The 16,021-nt window shown below is 65.2% G+C and overlaps 1 protein-coding gene across 2 annotated transcripts in view; it reads right to left on the reverse strand.

Moving 5' to 3' along the window:
* Positions 1-849: 849 nt before the first annotated feature.
* Positions 850-16,021, reverse strand: part of PPP1R13L (protein phosphatase 1 regulatory subunit 13 like) — a 29,975-nt gene continuing 14,803 nt past the window's right edge. The window contains exons 2-13 of one of the 2 annotated variants that reach the window (XM_073322229.1): positions 12,141-12,246; positions 11,056-11,186; positions 9,339-9,882; positions 8,595-8,693; positions 8,197-8,294; positions 7,201-7,618; positions 5,874-6,415; positions 5,097-5,234; positions 4,494-4,627; positions 3,702-3,868; positions 2,373-2,572; positions 850-1,058 (exon numbers count right to left, since the gene is read on the reverse strand). In XM_073322229.1, coding sequence (XP_073178330.1) covers positions 1,020-1,058; positions 2,373-2,572; positions 3,702-3,868; positions 4,494-4,627; positions 5,097-5,234; positions 5,874-6,415; positions 7,201-7,618; positions 8,197-8,294; positions 8,595-8,693; positions 9,339-9,882; positions 11,056-11,186; positions 12,141-12,195 — 2,565 coding nt within the window. In that variant the 5' untranslated portion in view covers positions 12,196-12,246 and the 3' untranslated portion in view covers positions 850-1,019. Of the gene's footprint in view, positions 1,059-2,372; positions 2,573-3,701; positions 3,869-4,493; positions 4,628-5,096; positions 5,235-5,738; positions 6,416-7,200; positions 7,619-8,196; positions 8,295-8,594; positions 8,694-9,338; positions 9,883-11,055; positions 11,187-12,140; positions 12,247-16,021 lie in introns of both variants that reach the window. The other variant, XM_073322227.1, reaches the window with a different exon arrangement.

Raw genomic sequence — 16,021 nt, forward strand, 5'->3', positions numbered from 1 at the left:
CAGAGGGGCGTCTTTGGGGAGAGGCCTGTGAGTGAAGGGCACAGAGTGGGGCTCAGCTCTCAGCCTCGTTCCCCATTCCCTGGCTGAATGGGGGCTGGGCACCAAGCCCCATGGGAAAGGAGGACAGCAGCATCATAGGGCCTATTGTACTGGTACCAGGAGTGCTGCCAGACTGCGGAGGAAGCTGGGCCCTGCACCTTCTTGGCCTGGACCTCTGTGGAAGTGCTCAGGCTCCAGTTAGGGTGAAGCCCCCAGAACCTCACCGCTGGGGGTCACCGAGCTGACTGGCCGCAATGCATGCTGGGACCCAAAGTCTCCATGGGCTGCATGTCCATATCTTGAAGGATTCTCTCGCTGTATGCCCATTAGGTGGGGCTGGCAAGTAGGTGCGCCTGGGCCCAGCGATTCCCACAGGAACACAGCTGCTCTGAGACTGGGCCAGGAAATGACCGCTCCCCCCGCAGCTTCCCCCAGCCAGGGCACCGGGTCAGGCTGGAGCCCACAGGGTTGGGGAGGAGCAGGGTGGCACCTGGTCTGGCACAGGAGGCTGCCCCCGCCACACTCACCCACCCTCGGGTTTTCCCAAGGGACGGACTGTTTAGTTTGGTTAGAGACCAATTTGAATTTGTTCCCCCCTCCCCCTGCAGTCACGCATACCAGTCTCTGACGCGAATGAGCCAAGGATGGGGCCCGACTGAATCCAGGGTGAGACCCAGCTCCCACCAACGCTCTTACCCCCCCACAGTGAACGCCAAAGCCATGATTCCCCCCCCCCCCCCCGCCCATCCCACCTCTCTGCCAGCAGGACATCCACCCTGCCCAGCTGGCTCCCTGGCAGCCCTACCCCCCCCCCCGTCCTCACAGCCCCCAGGGGCCAATTGACCAAGTCCTTGGAAGAGGGGAGCACTTCCCAGCAGGGGAGAATCCCAGCAGCAGAACCCCATGTTCCCCCCAGCCCCTAAGTTCATCAGGTGCCAGCTGCATTCCCAGCAGCAGCAGATGAGCCGTGTGCTGGTGCATTAGACCTTCTTCCGCTGAGGCCTCACCCTGGGGAATAGCTGAGGGAGGAAGGAGAGAGAGAGAGAGAGAGTGAGCTTCACCACAGCAGTGCCCTCCCAGCGACCGCAGCGCCACGAGCTTCCCCACAGCAGTGGCTATTGGGCAGTCGTGGTCAGAAGCCTGCCAGTGTTCAAGGGTCCACAGCTCCACCAGGAAGTCTGCCCATACCCCAGATCCTGGCTGGAACTGGGACTCCAGGGACTGGCCGGCTCCCAGCTGTGGAACCGCTAAGTGAAACTGACATTCTTCTCTGTTTCATGGCTGCTATTCAGGGAATAGCTCTGAATTCTTGTCAGTTTCACAACTCTGTTTCAGGAACACCATATTCTGGTCTTTCTCAAACCAATTTTTCAGGGATCTCTGGTTCGCCAGGGAATTTTGGTAAATTTATTTTCTGAATCGGAACCAAGCAAATTAGAAAACACCAAAGCTTCAGGACAACTGAAATCCCCGAGTCTCGGGCCAAACACACACCAGCACAGCTAGGTCCATCGGGGGGGCGTAAAAAAACCACAGCAGCCAGTGACCCAGCTATGCTGGCAATGCCCCTAGTGTGTAGACAGCATTGTCGAGGAAGGCTCAGGCAGGTTCAGCTTCTGGGGTTCGGGGATGTGGTGTTCCTAAGGCAACAGAACTCCTCCTATTGTCAGCATACGCTGCGTCTGCACTAGGGGCTCTGCTGCCATAGCACAGGTCCGCAAAGTGTGCGACGCACCCCCTGGGGGTGTGTGGAGGAACACCCAGGGGGTGCAGCGGGGTCTGGGCCAGCCCCCATGGGGGCGGGGAGGAGGGGAGAGAGTGCTACCCAACCCTGCTCCGCTACCAGGTCTGATCCAGCCCTGCCTCCAGCCACGTCCCTGGCTCCCAGCCCCACCCCTGGCCCTCTGCTCCCTGCCCCACGGCAGCCCCCAGCCTCGGCTGCTGCTCCATTCCCGGCCAGAGCCAAGGCTGGGAGTGGAGACACACCTGGCTGCCAGCCTCCACCGTAGCCTGGCTGCAGCTCCACTCCTACCCCCAGCCTCGGCCCCTAGCCACAGCCACACTCCTGGCCCCTGACTCGCCCCCAGCCTTGCCCCCTTAACTCAAGCCACGTCCCCCCGCCCCAAGCCACAGCCCCAGCCCGAGCTCTGGGAGACTGGAGGCGTGGACGGGGTAAGGAGGGTGCAACCCTCAAAAGTTTGGGGACCACTGTGCTGTAGGCTTTGCAGTGAAGACACAGCCTAGATCAGGTCTGCTCCCAGGTGGTTCCAGCACGGCCTGTCCTCCTCCAGCCCCAGCCCCTCCCACCCCGGTGAGCTCAGGGCAGGGCTCACCCCAAAGTAGTTCTTGGGCACGTAGCCCTCCTGGCCATAGAGCGAGGCCCACCACCAGTCCAGCTCCTCCTGGCTGTCGCGCCGCAGCACGGTGACCGGCTCCCCCTCGCGGAACGACAGCTCGTCGCTGAACTCAGCGCTGTAGTCCCATAGAGCATACAGCACCCCGTTGTTCAGCAGCCCCATGTTCTGCTCCACATCTGCAACAACAGCCCAGCCGGGCGGCGGGGGGGGGGGGGGGGGGGGGCGGCATGAGCCAGACACCACCACGGGGATGGGGGGAGGCGCACGAGCGAACCAGCTGCCGCCATGGGGGGTAGGGGAGGGAAGAGAATGAACCAGCTGCCACAGGCTTGGGAGGCATAGGGATCAGCCAGCAACCCTAGGGGAGGCCCAAGTCCCTCAGTGGAATAACCCAGCCTCCTGGCCCCACCAGCCACCCGGCCCTTCCTTCCCCCATAGAAGTGCCCCACCCCTTCCCCCCAGAGTGGTCAAGCCCCAGGCCTCTCCCCACGCCACAAAGCTGCCCCCATGTCACGGAGTCCCCGGGCGATGCTCTGGAACTGCTCCCCATGAAGCCAGTCAGGACTCTGGGGAAGTCTCCTTTCTGTGAGCAGCCTGTCTGCAGGACACACAGCTCACACAGCTTCCACCTTCCTGGGTCTGACCTTGGAGCATTCAGCATCCTCTGCCCCTCCGTGCGCTTCCCACAGCGAGTCCACCCAGGCGGGCTCCTGGGGAAGCCGGAGGCTCCTGCACCCCAGCTCCGCAGTCAGACGTGACTCTCAGCCAGCAAGTAAAACAGAAGGTTTATTAGACGACAGGAACATGGTCTAACACAGAGCTTGTAGGTGAAGAGAACAGGACCCCTCAGCTGGGTCCATTTTGGGGGCCAGTGAGCCAGACAACCACGCCTGTACTTCACTCCATGTCCCCAGCCAGCCCCAAACTGAAACTCTCTCCAGCCCCTCCTCCTCTGGGCTTTGTCCCTTTCCCGGGCCAGGAGGTCACCGGATTCCTTTGTTCTCCAACCCTTTAGCTCTCACCTTGCAGGGGGGAAGGGCCAGGCCATCAGTTGCCAGGAAACAGGGTGTCAGCCATTCTCTGTGTCCAGCCCCCTGCACACACCTGCCCTCTAGGGCTCTGCAATGGTCATACACCCTTACCCCACCACCTAGAGACTTAAGAACTGCCTAGGGGAAACTAAGGCACCCCCACAATGTTCAGAGGAAACATTAAGAACAGTCCCACTTCGTCACATCCCACCCCGCCCCTATGAGGTTGACCCCCGCCCGTCCCCCGCTCCTCCCCATGGTGGCCCCCCCTTACCGGCCAAGTAGTTGAAGCACTCGCTGTAGCCCTCCCGGTAGGGGTCGCACTTCTCGAGGGCCATGCTGCCGTCGCTGAAGGTGGTGGTGAAGATGGCGGCTCCGTGCCGGATGAGGGCCATGCAGATGGCCGTGTCATTGCAAGAGGCGGCACAGTGCAGGGGAGTCCTGGGGGCAGGAGGGACAAGCTGACAGGCACCCAGGGCAGTGGGGGGCTCTGCTGGGACCATCAGCGTCTGCTTGCACCAGGGGGCACGACGGCAACCTGGGGCAGGCAGCACCTGGGACAGGGAGGGACCCCAGCCACGCACACAGTACCCGCCCACCCACCCGCCTCAACCCTGCCCGGGCCCACGGGGAGCACGAGGGCACAAGGCTGGGCCTGGCATGCTGCAAGGGAGGGGCAGGGCCAGGGTGCAGAGCTGGGCATCAGGCACTGGGTGATAGGGGGGCATGGGGGCTAGAGCAGCGCAGCTGCTCTGAGGTGCCAGGGCTGTGCAGCAGGAGCTCGAGGGCAGGGATGTGGCTGCACATAGGATGAGGGCACTGGGATGCTGGGGCAACGCTGGCAGGTACGGGGCTGCATGACAGGGGGCCACAGGGCAGCGCTGGCAGGCATGGGGCTGAGTGGCGAAGGGCCACGGGGCAGTGCTGGGAGGCGCGGGGCTAGACACTGAGACGCAGGGTGCCAGGGCCGCATGGCGGGCACCAGTGGGCACAAGACTGCATGGTGGGTGCTGACAGGCACACGAGCGCAGGTCGGCTGCCAGCGGCTGCATGGGCGGGCGCTCACCATCCGTGGCTGTCCATGGAGTTGACGTTGGCGCCCACGCTGATGAGGAAGTCGACGATGTTGTGGTTGGCCCCGCAGATCGCGTTGTGCAGAGCTGTGATGCCCTCATCGTTGGGCTGGCTCGGGTCGTTGAGCTGCAGGCCAGAGCGGGTGAACTTAGAAAACGCTGCCAACGGCCTGTCCCAGGGTTGTGCCCCCTGCTCCCCCCCGCACACCGGGCCCGTCCCAGGGGCTGTGTCCATCCTGATCCACCAGAACATGGCAGGACACTCGCCATCTCCCTGACCACTGTTGACAAAGGAGCCAGAGCAGCCGCCCAGGGGCCTGCCGGCTGTGGGGTACAGGGATGTGCTGGGCCTGCCCATGGGGGGCCCCTTGGCTGAGTCCCGCGGGGATCACGGGCTGACGGGGCAGCAGCTTTCGCTCACCAGTCGCAGGGGCTGGAGACCATGTCTAGCTGGCCAGGCCCCAGCCGGACGAAGGGGACAGGGCAGCCTGGGGGTGCACCGGCCCCCGGCCATTGCCTCCTGCCCAGTCCGCGCTCAGCAGAGGATTCCAGGCCAGGCCTGTCTCCAGAGGGGCGGAGCGGGGCAGCAGCCTCACCTCGTTCACTGCCTGCTGCACCACGTCCAGCTCGCCCGTCAGGGCCGCGTCCAGCAGCAGCACCAGGGGGTTGAGCTGCACCCGTTTCCCCAGCCGCCGCCTCGGGGACGAGACCTTGCGCAGCGCCGAGCGCTTCTCCTGCAGGCACGCAAGGGGCAAGGTCACGGTGTGGGCGGGAGGGGCCGGAGCTCGGGCTGTGCCGGCGAGCGGGGAGGCCAGTTCTGGGAGTTGCGGGGGTGGGGGGACCGGCTGACAACTCCATGGGTGCACCAGGGAGGTTGGGGGGGCCCTGTCCTGGGGCTGTGGGGAGGGGCTGGCTGACAACTCCATGGCTGTACTTACAGAGCTGGGCGTTGGGGTGCCGGGGCTGGGGGGTTGGAGGGGGGAAGGTGTTTGTCTGAGAGCTCCATGGTGCACTTAGAGGGCTGGGAGCCAGGGTGCCGGGGCTGGGGCGGGGAAGGGGTTTGGCTGACAGCTCCTCGGTGCACTCACAGGGCTGGGCGTCGGGGTGCCACGGCTGGGCATCGGGGTGCTGGGGGCATGTCGGGCTAACAGCTCTATGGTGCACTTACAGGGCTGGGCGTCAGGGTGCGGGGCTGGGGCGGGGAAGGGGTCTGGCTGACAGCTCCTCGGTGCACTTACAGGGCCGGGCGTCAGGGTGCCGGGGCTGGGCGTCGGGGTGCCGGGGCCTGGCTGATAGCTCCTCGGTGCACTTACAGGGCCGGGCGTCGGGGTGCCAGGGCTGGGGTCTGGCTGACAGCTCCTCGGTGCACTTACAGGGCCGGGCGTCGGGGTGCCGGGGCTGGGCGTCGGGGTGCCGGGGCTCTCTGTAACAGCCAGCAGGGGCAACGCTGCGGGTGCTGGTGGGCTCTGGGGCGAGGGCGTCGGGGCAGGGCTGACCGGGGTGGCTGCCTTCAGCTCAGCTGTCTCCGTGATGAGTGGCAGGTCGTCCCCCACCGACACGGCCTCCTCCTTGCGGCCCCGGTGATGGAAGAGGCGGCTGATGAGCTGCTGGTATTGCTTCTTGTGGGTGGGCGGCAGGACAGGGCCGGGGCTCTGCTCCATGGAGCCACGGCGCTTCAGGGGCCGGGGAATCTCCGCCAGCACCCGAGCCACCTCCTTGAACTCGGGCACCTTCTGAGCCTCGGGGGGCAGGACAGGCTGCAGGCGGGTGGGGCTCAAGGGGCGAGCCACCTCCTCCGTCTCTGCTGGCTCGCTGCTCCGCAGGATGCTCTCCAGCTCGGGCTCCGTGTCGCCCCCCACCGGGGCCCCTCGCACGGGCTCCACCGGTGCTTCAAGGGCTGAGGCCCTTCCCGCGGCTGGTAGAGACATGGCAGGTCAGCACACCCAAGTCCTCAACCCCAGTGAGCACCCCCAGAAAAGGGGCAGCACCCCCAGACTCAGACCCAGTACAGCACCCCTAACCCTGGGCAGCACCGTGAGATCCAGACTCCAGTCAGCACTCTCAGATTCATGACAGCACCCAGGGAAGCCAAGGCAGCACCCCAGATCCACAGGGGGAACCAGGGCAGCATCTCTTCCCCAGCCCTAGGCCAGCACCCCCAGGCCCAGACCCCAGTTAGCACTCCTAGACCCAGTCAGCACCCCACAGGCCAAGGACAGCATCTCTAGACCCAGGGGAGCCAGGGCAGCACCCCCTTTCCCAGATCCACAGGAGGAACCAGGGCAGCACCCTCAGACCTACACCCCAGTCAGCACCCCCAAACCCTAGTCAGCACCCAGAAGCCCAGACCCCAGGGGAGCACCCCCAGACCCAGGGGGTCCAAGGCAGCACCCCCTTCCCCAGATCCACAGGGGGAACCCGAGCAGTACCCCTTCCCTAGACACTGGGCAGCACCCCAAGACCCAAAGGGGAGCTCCAAAACCTACTCAGTTCCTCCCTTATCCCAACAGCTCGGGGGAGTCCTGGATCCACTCCCAGACCCCTGGCCCTTGCAATATCCAGCCCCGTTGCTGAGTGCAGAGCAATTCCTCCTGTTTCCCCCCACACTCTGCCCCATGGTGCTAGGGGTCTGACCTCACCCCCGCCCCGGGGGAACCAGGAGACCATCAGGCCCTGCAACATCTGCCCCAGGTCTCTCACCTTCAGCCCCCGACGGGGCCGGCCGCAGAGGAGCCTGGGACGGAGGAGACAGCTGCTGGAGCTGGGGCTGCTTCTGTGGGGAGCGGAGGAAGATGGGGGAGCCTGGGGCCCCCTGGGGCTGGCCCTTGGCACTGGAGGCTCCGGATGCCCAGAAGGCGTTTTGCAGCTTGAAGATCATGGAGAGGGGCAGAGGCTTGTGGCGTTTCGCCCGCGTGCCCTGCAGGCTGGGGGGCGGCATGGCGATGCGTGAGATGGGCTGCTGGGAGAACTGCCAGTTGCGGGGCAGGGTGCCCGTCTGGCTGGCGGGCAGCAGCCTGCGGAAGGAGCTGTCTGGTCTGCGCTCGCTGGGCAGCAGGGACACTTTGTAGTTGCGGGGCAGCGTGGCGCTGTGCATGGCATAAGGCTGGGGGTGCTCGTCCTGGAGGGGAGAGAGGGGGCTGTGAGCCAGCCAGGATCAGATGCAGTGCTGAGAACACCCCCCACCTTCCCCCAGCAGCACAGGGGGACACCCAGCCATAAGTCATTGCAGCTCCCACACCTAGTCAGTACAGCTCTGGCTCCAGGGTCCCACCAGCAGCGGGGCAGGGCCCATGCAGGGCTGCCAGCCACAGGAGCTGCCTGCTGCCAGATGCAGGGCTGCCAGGTTCCCAGCACAGGGGCGAACTCACAGGCCCAGCTGGCCCCAAACCTCCCTCCCGTCACCCCAGATCAGGCCCACTGGTCCAGCTAGCCCATCCCTGCGCCAGTGGCCCCAGATCAAACTCCTGGCCCAGCTAGCCCCACCCCTGCGCCAGTGGCCCCAGATCAGACCCACAGGCCCAGCTACCCCAGTATCTGGTCTCTGGCAGGGGTCAGCTTGGCCTGATTCAGATGCAGATGAATTCTCTTCACCCCCCAGAGCACACAGGGACTGGTGCTGTGACTCCTTCCTCCCCATGTGGTACCACGCTATGGGCCAGCCCCACTGGCTGCTAGCCCTGCCTGGCCAGCACTTACCTTGCCTTGCCCTGCGACCCCATCCAGGCTCGATTCCCTCCAAGGAGCCAGCTTCAGCCCCGCGGGCACCTGCCTGAGCCCTGTGTGCACATCTCCTCCTGCAGGAAGGCAGCTGGTGAGGTGGGGGGCTCCCATGTTATCGCAGGGGACAAGCCACACACTGCTTTTCTGTCCTGCTAGGGTGGGGATCTGAGGGGCTCTGTGTGGAAATGGAGCTGGCACCCATCATAGGACAATGCTAGGAGCGACCCCCCCGGTGCTGCCAGCTCCCCCGCGGCCTGCCAGGGACCCCTGGCGCTGCCAGCTCCTCCACAGCCAGGAGCTTCCCAGAGACTGGGAGGGAGAGAGAGAAGTCTGTTCCTCCCCCCAGGCCCTCCCCATGGACCCTGGGCACTCACTCTCGTAGCCGGCCGAGTGGGATGATTTCTTCTCGTACGCCACGTCCAGGTCCGACTCGTTCCAGCTCCTCTGGGGCCTTCGCCGGATCACCAGGTCATCTGGAGAGAGAGACTCTGAATGGTCTCACCCCACCCCCAGCCCCCCCAGCACCTGGGTCCTCAGCCCTGCCCTGCCCCCAGCAGGGGCCATGCCAGCCCCAGGATGGGGGATGGGCAGGGGAGACCTCACCAGCATGACCCAGAGACCTCCACGTCCCCCAGGGAAGTAACTGCCTGTCTGAGCACCGCAGCTCGTCCCTGCTCTGAGCCAGGGGTCCATGCCCCGCCCCGCCCCACCCCACCTTTTACTGGCTGTAAGGGTGAGCAATGGGGAGGGGAGGAGCAAGCAGGGGGCAGGGTCTTGGGGGGGAAGAGGTAGTGCGGGAGCGGGGCTTCAGGGGAGGGGACAGCCCGGGATCAGGGCCTCAGGGAGAAGGGTCGACACAAGGGCGGGGTCTTGGGAGAATGGGTGGTGTGAGGGCGGGGCCTTGGGGGAAGGGGCGGGGCCACCGTTCAGGCGCCCATGGCCCCCCCCACACTTTTAGAGAACTTCCGTCACCCCTGCTCTGAGTCCCCCCGTAAAGCTGCAGGACACAGCAAGCACCCCTCTAATGCCCCCTAGAGGAACAGGCCCAACGGTGCTCTCCCCTTTCCCCCCAAAGCCATATGGGAGGGGGTCTGTGTGTCAGGCTGGGGCTGGCTTACCTTGGGCCCGGAAGGGGGCGAAGGAGCTGGGCCCAGTGGGGAACAGGCTGTGGCTCTCGTAGGGCGGCGGGTGGGGCGGACGGGGAGATAGCGCGCGGTCCGGGAAGAACATCTGCAGTGCCGAGGCCTCAGAGGGGGCAGGCGGCAGCCGGGGGGAGCTGGCGCGGCCCGCCGGCCTGGAGAAGGACAGGCGCTCCGTGGCCCCAGCCTGCCACAGGGAGCGCGGGGAGGGCGCGCGTCCCTTGGGGCTGGGCATGGGCAGCGAGTCGTAAGAGACGGGCAGCACCTTGGGCCGGGGCGACTGGGCCCGCTCCAGGGGTTCGCCCTGCAGGTAGAAGGGGGACTGGGGCGAGGCGGGGTGGCCCAGCAGGGCCTTGGCAGGGGGGCTGCAGGCGGCGGTGGGCGAGAAGGTCTCAGCGTGGTAGGAGATGTAGCTGTTGGTGCTCTCCAGGGACAAGTTCTTCCTGGCGTACTGAAGCTGTGGGGACGTGGCCAAGCCAAGCGGCTCTGGGGCGTGCGAGGGGCTGGCGCCGTATCTGTCCACCTGAGAGCGGCAGGGAGAGCAGACAGGCTCAGCACGGGCCTGGCGGCTGCAGCCCCTACCCCATCCAGAGCAAATCAGACTCCTCTTATGGCACCACTGCACCGGCGGGCATAGCACTAGGGGGCGCTGTGCTGCAGGGAGCGGGGCAAGGACTCATTGGGGGCTCTGTCCCTTTGGAGTGAGTGCTGACCCCCACTGGCCCAGCCTGGCACTAGGGGGCGCTGTGCTGCAGGGAGCGGGGCAAGGACTCAGTAGGGGGCGCTGTCCCTTCAGGGTGAGTGCTGACCCCCACTGGCCCAGCCTGGCACTAGGGGGTGCTGTGCTGCAGGGAGCGGGGCAAGGACTCAGTAGGCGGCGCTGTCCCTTCGGGGTGAGTGCTGACCCCCACTGGCCCAGCCTGGCACTAGGGGGCGCTGTGCTGCAGGGAGCGGGGCAAGGACTCAATGGGGGCTCTGTCCCTTTGGACTGAGTGCTGACCCCCACTGGCCCAGCCTGGCACTAGGGGGCGCTGCGCTGCAGGGAGCAGGGCAAGGACTCAATGGGGGCACTGTCCCTTTGGACTGAGTGCTGACCCCCACTGGCCCAGCCTGGCACTAGGGGGCGCTGTGCTGCAGGGAGCGGGGCAAGGACTCAATGGGGGCACTGTCCCTTCGAGGTGAATGCTGACCCCCACTGGCCCAGCCTGGCACTAGGGGGCGCTGTGCTGCAGGGAGCGGGGCAAGGACTCAATGGGGGCACTGTCCCTTCAGGGTGAGTGCTGACCCCCACTGGCCCAGCCTGGCACTAGGGGGCGCTGTGCTGCAGGGAGCGGGGCAAGGACTCAGTAGGGGGCGCTGTCCCTTCAGGGAGAGTGCTGACCCCCACTGGCCCAGCCTGGCACTAGGGGGCGCTGTGCTGCTGGAGGTGCCTTCTTGGGGATGAGAGACCTGAACTCTTGCCCACTTGATTCTTCCACTAGCCCGTTCACAAGACTCCCCTGTGCCAGGGTGTTAGCCCTGGGGTCCTGGTCAAATCCCATCCCTCCTCCCTGAAACATCCCCGGCCAGGTGAAAGTAGAGGATTCTCTTTCCGCTACATCGCACCCCAGAGATGGCTGCATCTCAGTGGTGGGGCAGTGCTCCCCGTGACAAGGCAGTCGTTGCCAAGACAAGCCGTCTCCCTTCCCTGCCGTACCTTGGGCTGCCCAGCAGTCTGCCCTGGGCTGTCCGTCCACAGGGTTTCCAGCTGTCTGGAGAGCTCATCCACCTTGGCTGCGGCCGTGTCCAGCTCTACCTGCTTCAGGTCAATGTGCTTCATAGCTAGGGCTGGGGGAGACGGCACCGTGAGGCTCCGCGCCAGGGCAGGCTCCGCACCTGGCTGGCCTGGGCTATGCAGAGAGCCCAGAGCCATGGCCCTGCGGGGCCCTTGTCCCGATCTGAGTGTACCCGGGCAGGCTGGCGGTTCCAAGAGAGGCCCCTAGACTTGGTGAGCGACAGGGTCCCAGGTTCATCCCATCCCCAGCTTGTCTCCCGAGGAGTCGGTGGGGAGCAGAGCACTCGGGCCTGTTGGTGGGACGGCTGGGCTGCCGGTTCAGCAACAGCAGCCCAAGTGCTCTGGGAGGCTGTGACCAAATAGCTGAAAAGCCACTAGTTATCGCACCCCCCAGAACCCTAATCTACGGCACCCCGAACACCTGGCCACCACACACACCCTCTGCACCCCCAGAACCCCAACCTACTGCACCCCGAACCTCACCCCTGGCCACTTCACACACCTGCCAGCCACCATGCACCCTCGGCACCCCCCAAATCCCCAACCTACTGCACCCCAATCTCCACCCCTTGCCACCTCACACACCTGCCAGCCACCATGCACCCTCAGCACCCCCCAAATCCCCAGCCTACTGCACCCCAATCCCCACCCCGGCCACCTCACACACCTGCCAGCCACCACGCACCACCACCAAATCTCCAACCACCACAAATCCCCCACCCTCCTGGCCACCCCACACACCACCATGCACCCTCTGCTCCCCGCAAAAGCCCAACTCCCTGGCACCCCAAATCCATGAAAGCCACCTTGCCCCCTCCAGCCCCTGGCTATCACCATGCACTACCCCCAAGCCTCTGGTCACCACACATCCACCAGCACCCCTCCTGCCCCCCCAACACCTCCCCCCAGTCACCACACAGCCCCCACCTCTCCCAGCCACTCCCCAGACCACTGTGCACAAAGCACAGGGCCTCCCCACCCTGCGACCCCCAGCCCTCCACCCTTACACTGGAAGTTGAGCTCCAGCAGGTCCTGGGCACCATGCATCTTCTCGCTGGCCATGGTGCAGGGGGCTCCGAGGCCACTGGCCACCAGCTGCAGTGTTGCAGGGATCTGGGGACGAGAAGCACTTCCATTGGGACCCAGAGCTGCCTTCTCAGCCAGGGCCGCCCTCTTGCCCCACCCAGGTGCCAACGGGCTGAGTAGGCGCCCGGTGCTCAGTATCGCTCCCCTGCCCTATGAAGCAGCCCTGGGAGCCAGGGGCGGGGCTGGCTCCTGCCCGGCCCTGGGGATGCAGGCGGAGGGGCTGACTCAGGGCTCTTGGGCAATGGGAGCAGCAGCAGAGACACCTGGCCAGGCCACAGGCGCCGCCCGCTCCAGTGAGCCAGGGCGCCACAGCTGGCATCCAGCACCAAACGGGCCAGGTTCGGGGACGCCTGGGCACCAGGACCCGGCCCTGCCACCGACACAGGGGCTAGGGACACAGCGAACACCCAGCTCACCTGGCACCAACCCCACCAGGTCGGTGATCCTCCAGCCCCTGGCACTTCTGCCCCCCTGCCTGGTGCACAGGCTGGGCACAGCCATGCCTGAGGCTGCTGAGCACCATGCAGGGGAGCAAACCCTCCTGCAGCTGAGCCTGCCACCCACGGCCATCCCAGGCATTGAGCGAACACCCACGGGTGGGCACAGTGACGCACCCGGGCCTGCTCGCCGGGCACATGCAGAGCCAGTAGTGTCCTGCATTTGCAGGGCCAGCAGCACAGCTGCTATCAGCTCTGCTCTGCTGCCCAGCCCCAGTGCCCCCGCCCCCCCAGGGAGCTGCCCAGCCCATGCCTGTCCCCCACCGTAGCTGCCCTCCTACCCCCCCCATCACCCTTCAGGGACCTGCCCATTCCATTCCCCTAGGGGACCCAGCCCCCACCCTGTTACCCAGAATCCCTTGGGGACTGGACTTGCCCCCCACCCCTGTTACCCAGAATCCCTGGGGACCCTGCAGCCCATTCCTGGCTGCATGCTGTGACTGGCTTGAATTGCTTTCAATAATAATAATTAAAACACGCAATCCATTGTGAGGCTCTGCACCGGGCATCCTAGCCGAGAGCAATCACCACCAGAGCTGCCTGCCGTGGGCATCTCTGCCCCGAGTGAGGCATCCCCCCCGGACACGCCAGGCCCGTGCCAGCGGAGACAGCGTGTGGCACCAAAATGGAAGTTATAACGGAGTACACAGGGTGAGCCAGGCCCAATCCAGCTTGCCGTGCCTGAACCAGTCCTCACACCGGGCTAAGGTCCGCCACGGCCCGGCCTGGCACAGCACACCCTCCCCCTAGTGCCACAGCTGCACAAGAGGGGCCGGTCTCCCCCTGGGATCAGCTCCCCGAGACCCCACGACGCAGAGCCAAGCCCCCAGAATAGTCTCCTGAGAGCCAGGAACAAGTGGCATTAGGGTACATGGGGGCAAACCCACCTGGGCACACAGAGACACAAGCACACACATGGGCCCATGGAGGCACAGGCCGGGGGGAGGGAACATGACTGCATGGGGTTGTACAGACAGACAGGCGCACAGTGGCATGGACACACGTACGCCTATTGCGGAGCTAATCCCACGGGACTCTCACATCCATCCATGGGCCCAGAAAGACTGGGGTGGGAGATGGCCCAACCCAGAGCTGAGCCTTGTGCCTCTATCTGGGCCCAGCCAGAACCTGGCCTGTCCTCCTCAGCCACAGGGACCCAGAGCCTGGCTGCTCCTGGGCCCGGGTCACATTGGGCCCCTCGCTGGAAGGATTTTGAGCTGCAGCCTCAGACCCACCGAACCAAGGCTCTGCACTGGGCCCGTCTCCAGTTACCAGCCACAGGCAGGAGCCAAGCCTGGGGCAAGACAAGGGGGCAGAGGGGGGGCACCAGCAAATGAGCTGGGGGACATGCAGTGACGGGTTCAGAGCTATGGGGCAGGGGGTCGAGCTAGCTCCCAGGGCTGAGGCTGTGTTGCCTGGATGTGGGGCTTCCCGGTCTGGTGCCTCCGGGAGCTATTACTGTGGGGTCCAGGCCAGATCGCACCGTCTGCAGCCCCAGAGTTAGGGGCCATGGCCCAACCCCACACACAGACCCTATGCTCTGAGCTGTTCTGCCCCTTCCCCATCATGCCCCCGCAGGCCCCACCCAAATTTCAGGCCAGCTGGGATGCTGCACATGAGCTCCCCCTGGAGCCAGGCAGGGCAGGTGAGCGGAGAGCGCTGGTGTTCACAGCACAGGAGACACCATTTCCCAAGCAGTACAGACCCCTGCCAGGCCGGGAAGGCGCCTGGGGACAATTGCTGCAGGGGAAAGGGCAGGGAAGTGGTGGCTTCTGGGGACCGAGGCCCCTGAGTGCAGCAGGGCGAGGAGGCTGGCTAGACGCCCGCTGCAGGGGGCCATGTTGTGAACATGGAGCACGGTGCTCCCCTCCCCGGTACCACATCCTGAGCCATGGAGAGCTCGGAGGCAGGGGAGAAGAGGGCTAAGGCATCAAGAGAGTGAGGCGCAACTGGGGCAGGGGTAAACCTACCAGTGCAACAGGGGAGCTGGCCCCAGGGAATGCGCGGAGCAACTGGGGATGCCGGGAGCCCACAGGGGGGACAGGCTGGTGAGTCAGGGGATCTAATTCAATTCTGAGCTGCGGACGCCCCATGTGACTTCATCACCACCCCCTACCCCGGGCTGCAGCTACCCCTGAGCTACAGCCGATCGCAGGACCTAGCTAGGCTGGCACCGAGGGCCAGGGAAGGAAGAGCAGGGAGGTCACGGGTGGGGGAAGGTGCGGCCAGCTACGGCTGCGGTGGAATGCACAGGCCCTGGGAGGAACCAGCCACAGAGGAAGGGAATTGGAGGGGCTTTGCCATGGGGTCTGGGAAGGAGCAGAGTGAGCTAGGGTGAGCACTATGAGACCCCTGCTCCCAGGGGAAAGGAGGGGCCTGGGGCAGAGGTGCCAACTCCGTGGGTGCTCCGGGGCTGGAGCATCAACAGGAAAAAAAACCAGTGGGTGCTCAGCAGCCACCAGCAGCCCTGCTGATCAGCTCCTCCCCCTTCCTCCCAGCACCTCCTACCCACCAGCAATCAGCTGTTCAGCAGGGCGGGGGGCAGAGGCGATGGCGGGGGGAGCAAGGGTGGGAAGTGGCAGAGGTGGGAAGAGGCGGGGCAGGGCCTTGGGAGAAGGGGGGCAGTAAGGGGCAGGGCCTGGGGTGGAGCAGGGGTCGAGTCCCCCCTGGGAAATTAGCAAGTTGGCACCTCTGGCCTGGGTCACAGAGCCAGCCCCCACCTCCTGGGCCACTGTAAGGTCTGTAGGGTAGTGCGGACATAGCCTGAGATAAGCCAGCATGGGAGCAGCCTTCAAGTACAGACAAGACCCTGATCCTCGCCCCACCCTGGTAAATCCAGGACCAGGGGTTGCAGGGAGGGAAAGAGGATTCCCCAGGCAAGAATCAAAGGTGTGTGGAGCCGCACCAGGGCCAGAGCGGCTCTGTCTGCTTTTCAGGACAGAACCCAGCGGAGCCCAGCCAAGGGGAAGGGCTTTGAGCTGCAGCTATCCGATACCCAACGGAAACAAGTCTGCCTGGGCCTGTCACCTTCCTGCTGGCAGGAGCTCAGGCTGGAGAGGGAGCTGCTTTGCAGGTGGGCTGGGAGTCAGAGCTTCGCTCACCTCACGTCAGCCCAGTCTAAAGTGTGTTAATGCCACTGCGGACCATGCTAACCAAGGCCAGAGAAACAGGCTAGGGGATGGGCCCAGAGCAACCCAGCTAGCCCTCCCGCAGGAGTATCTGCTGGCCAGGAGGGCTGGAGCCTAGCCCTGGGCTGAGTGAGACTCCACAAAGCCTGGCAGGTGTGAGCCCTGTGGAGGGAGGGC

This window comes from Lepidochelys kempii, chromosome 23, assembly GCF_965140265.1.
Source record: "Lepidochelys kempii isolate rLepKem1 chromosome 23, rLepKem1.hap2, whole genome shotgun sequence".
In the NCBI taxonomy this organism is placed as follows: Eukaryota; Metazoa; Chordata; order Testudines; family Cheloniidae; genus Lepidochelys; species Lepidochelys kempii.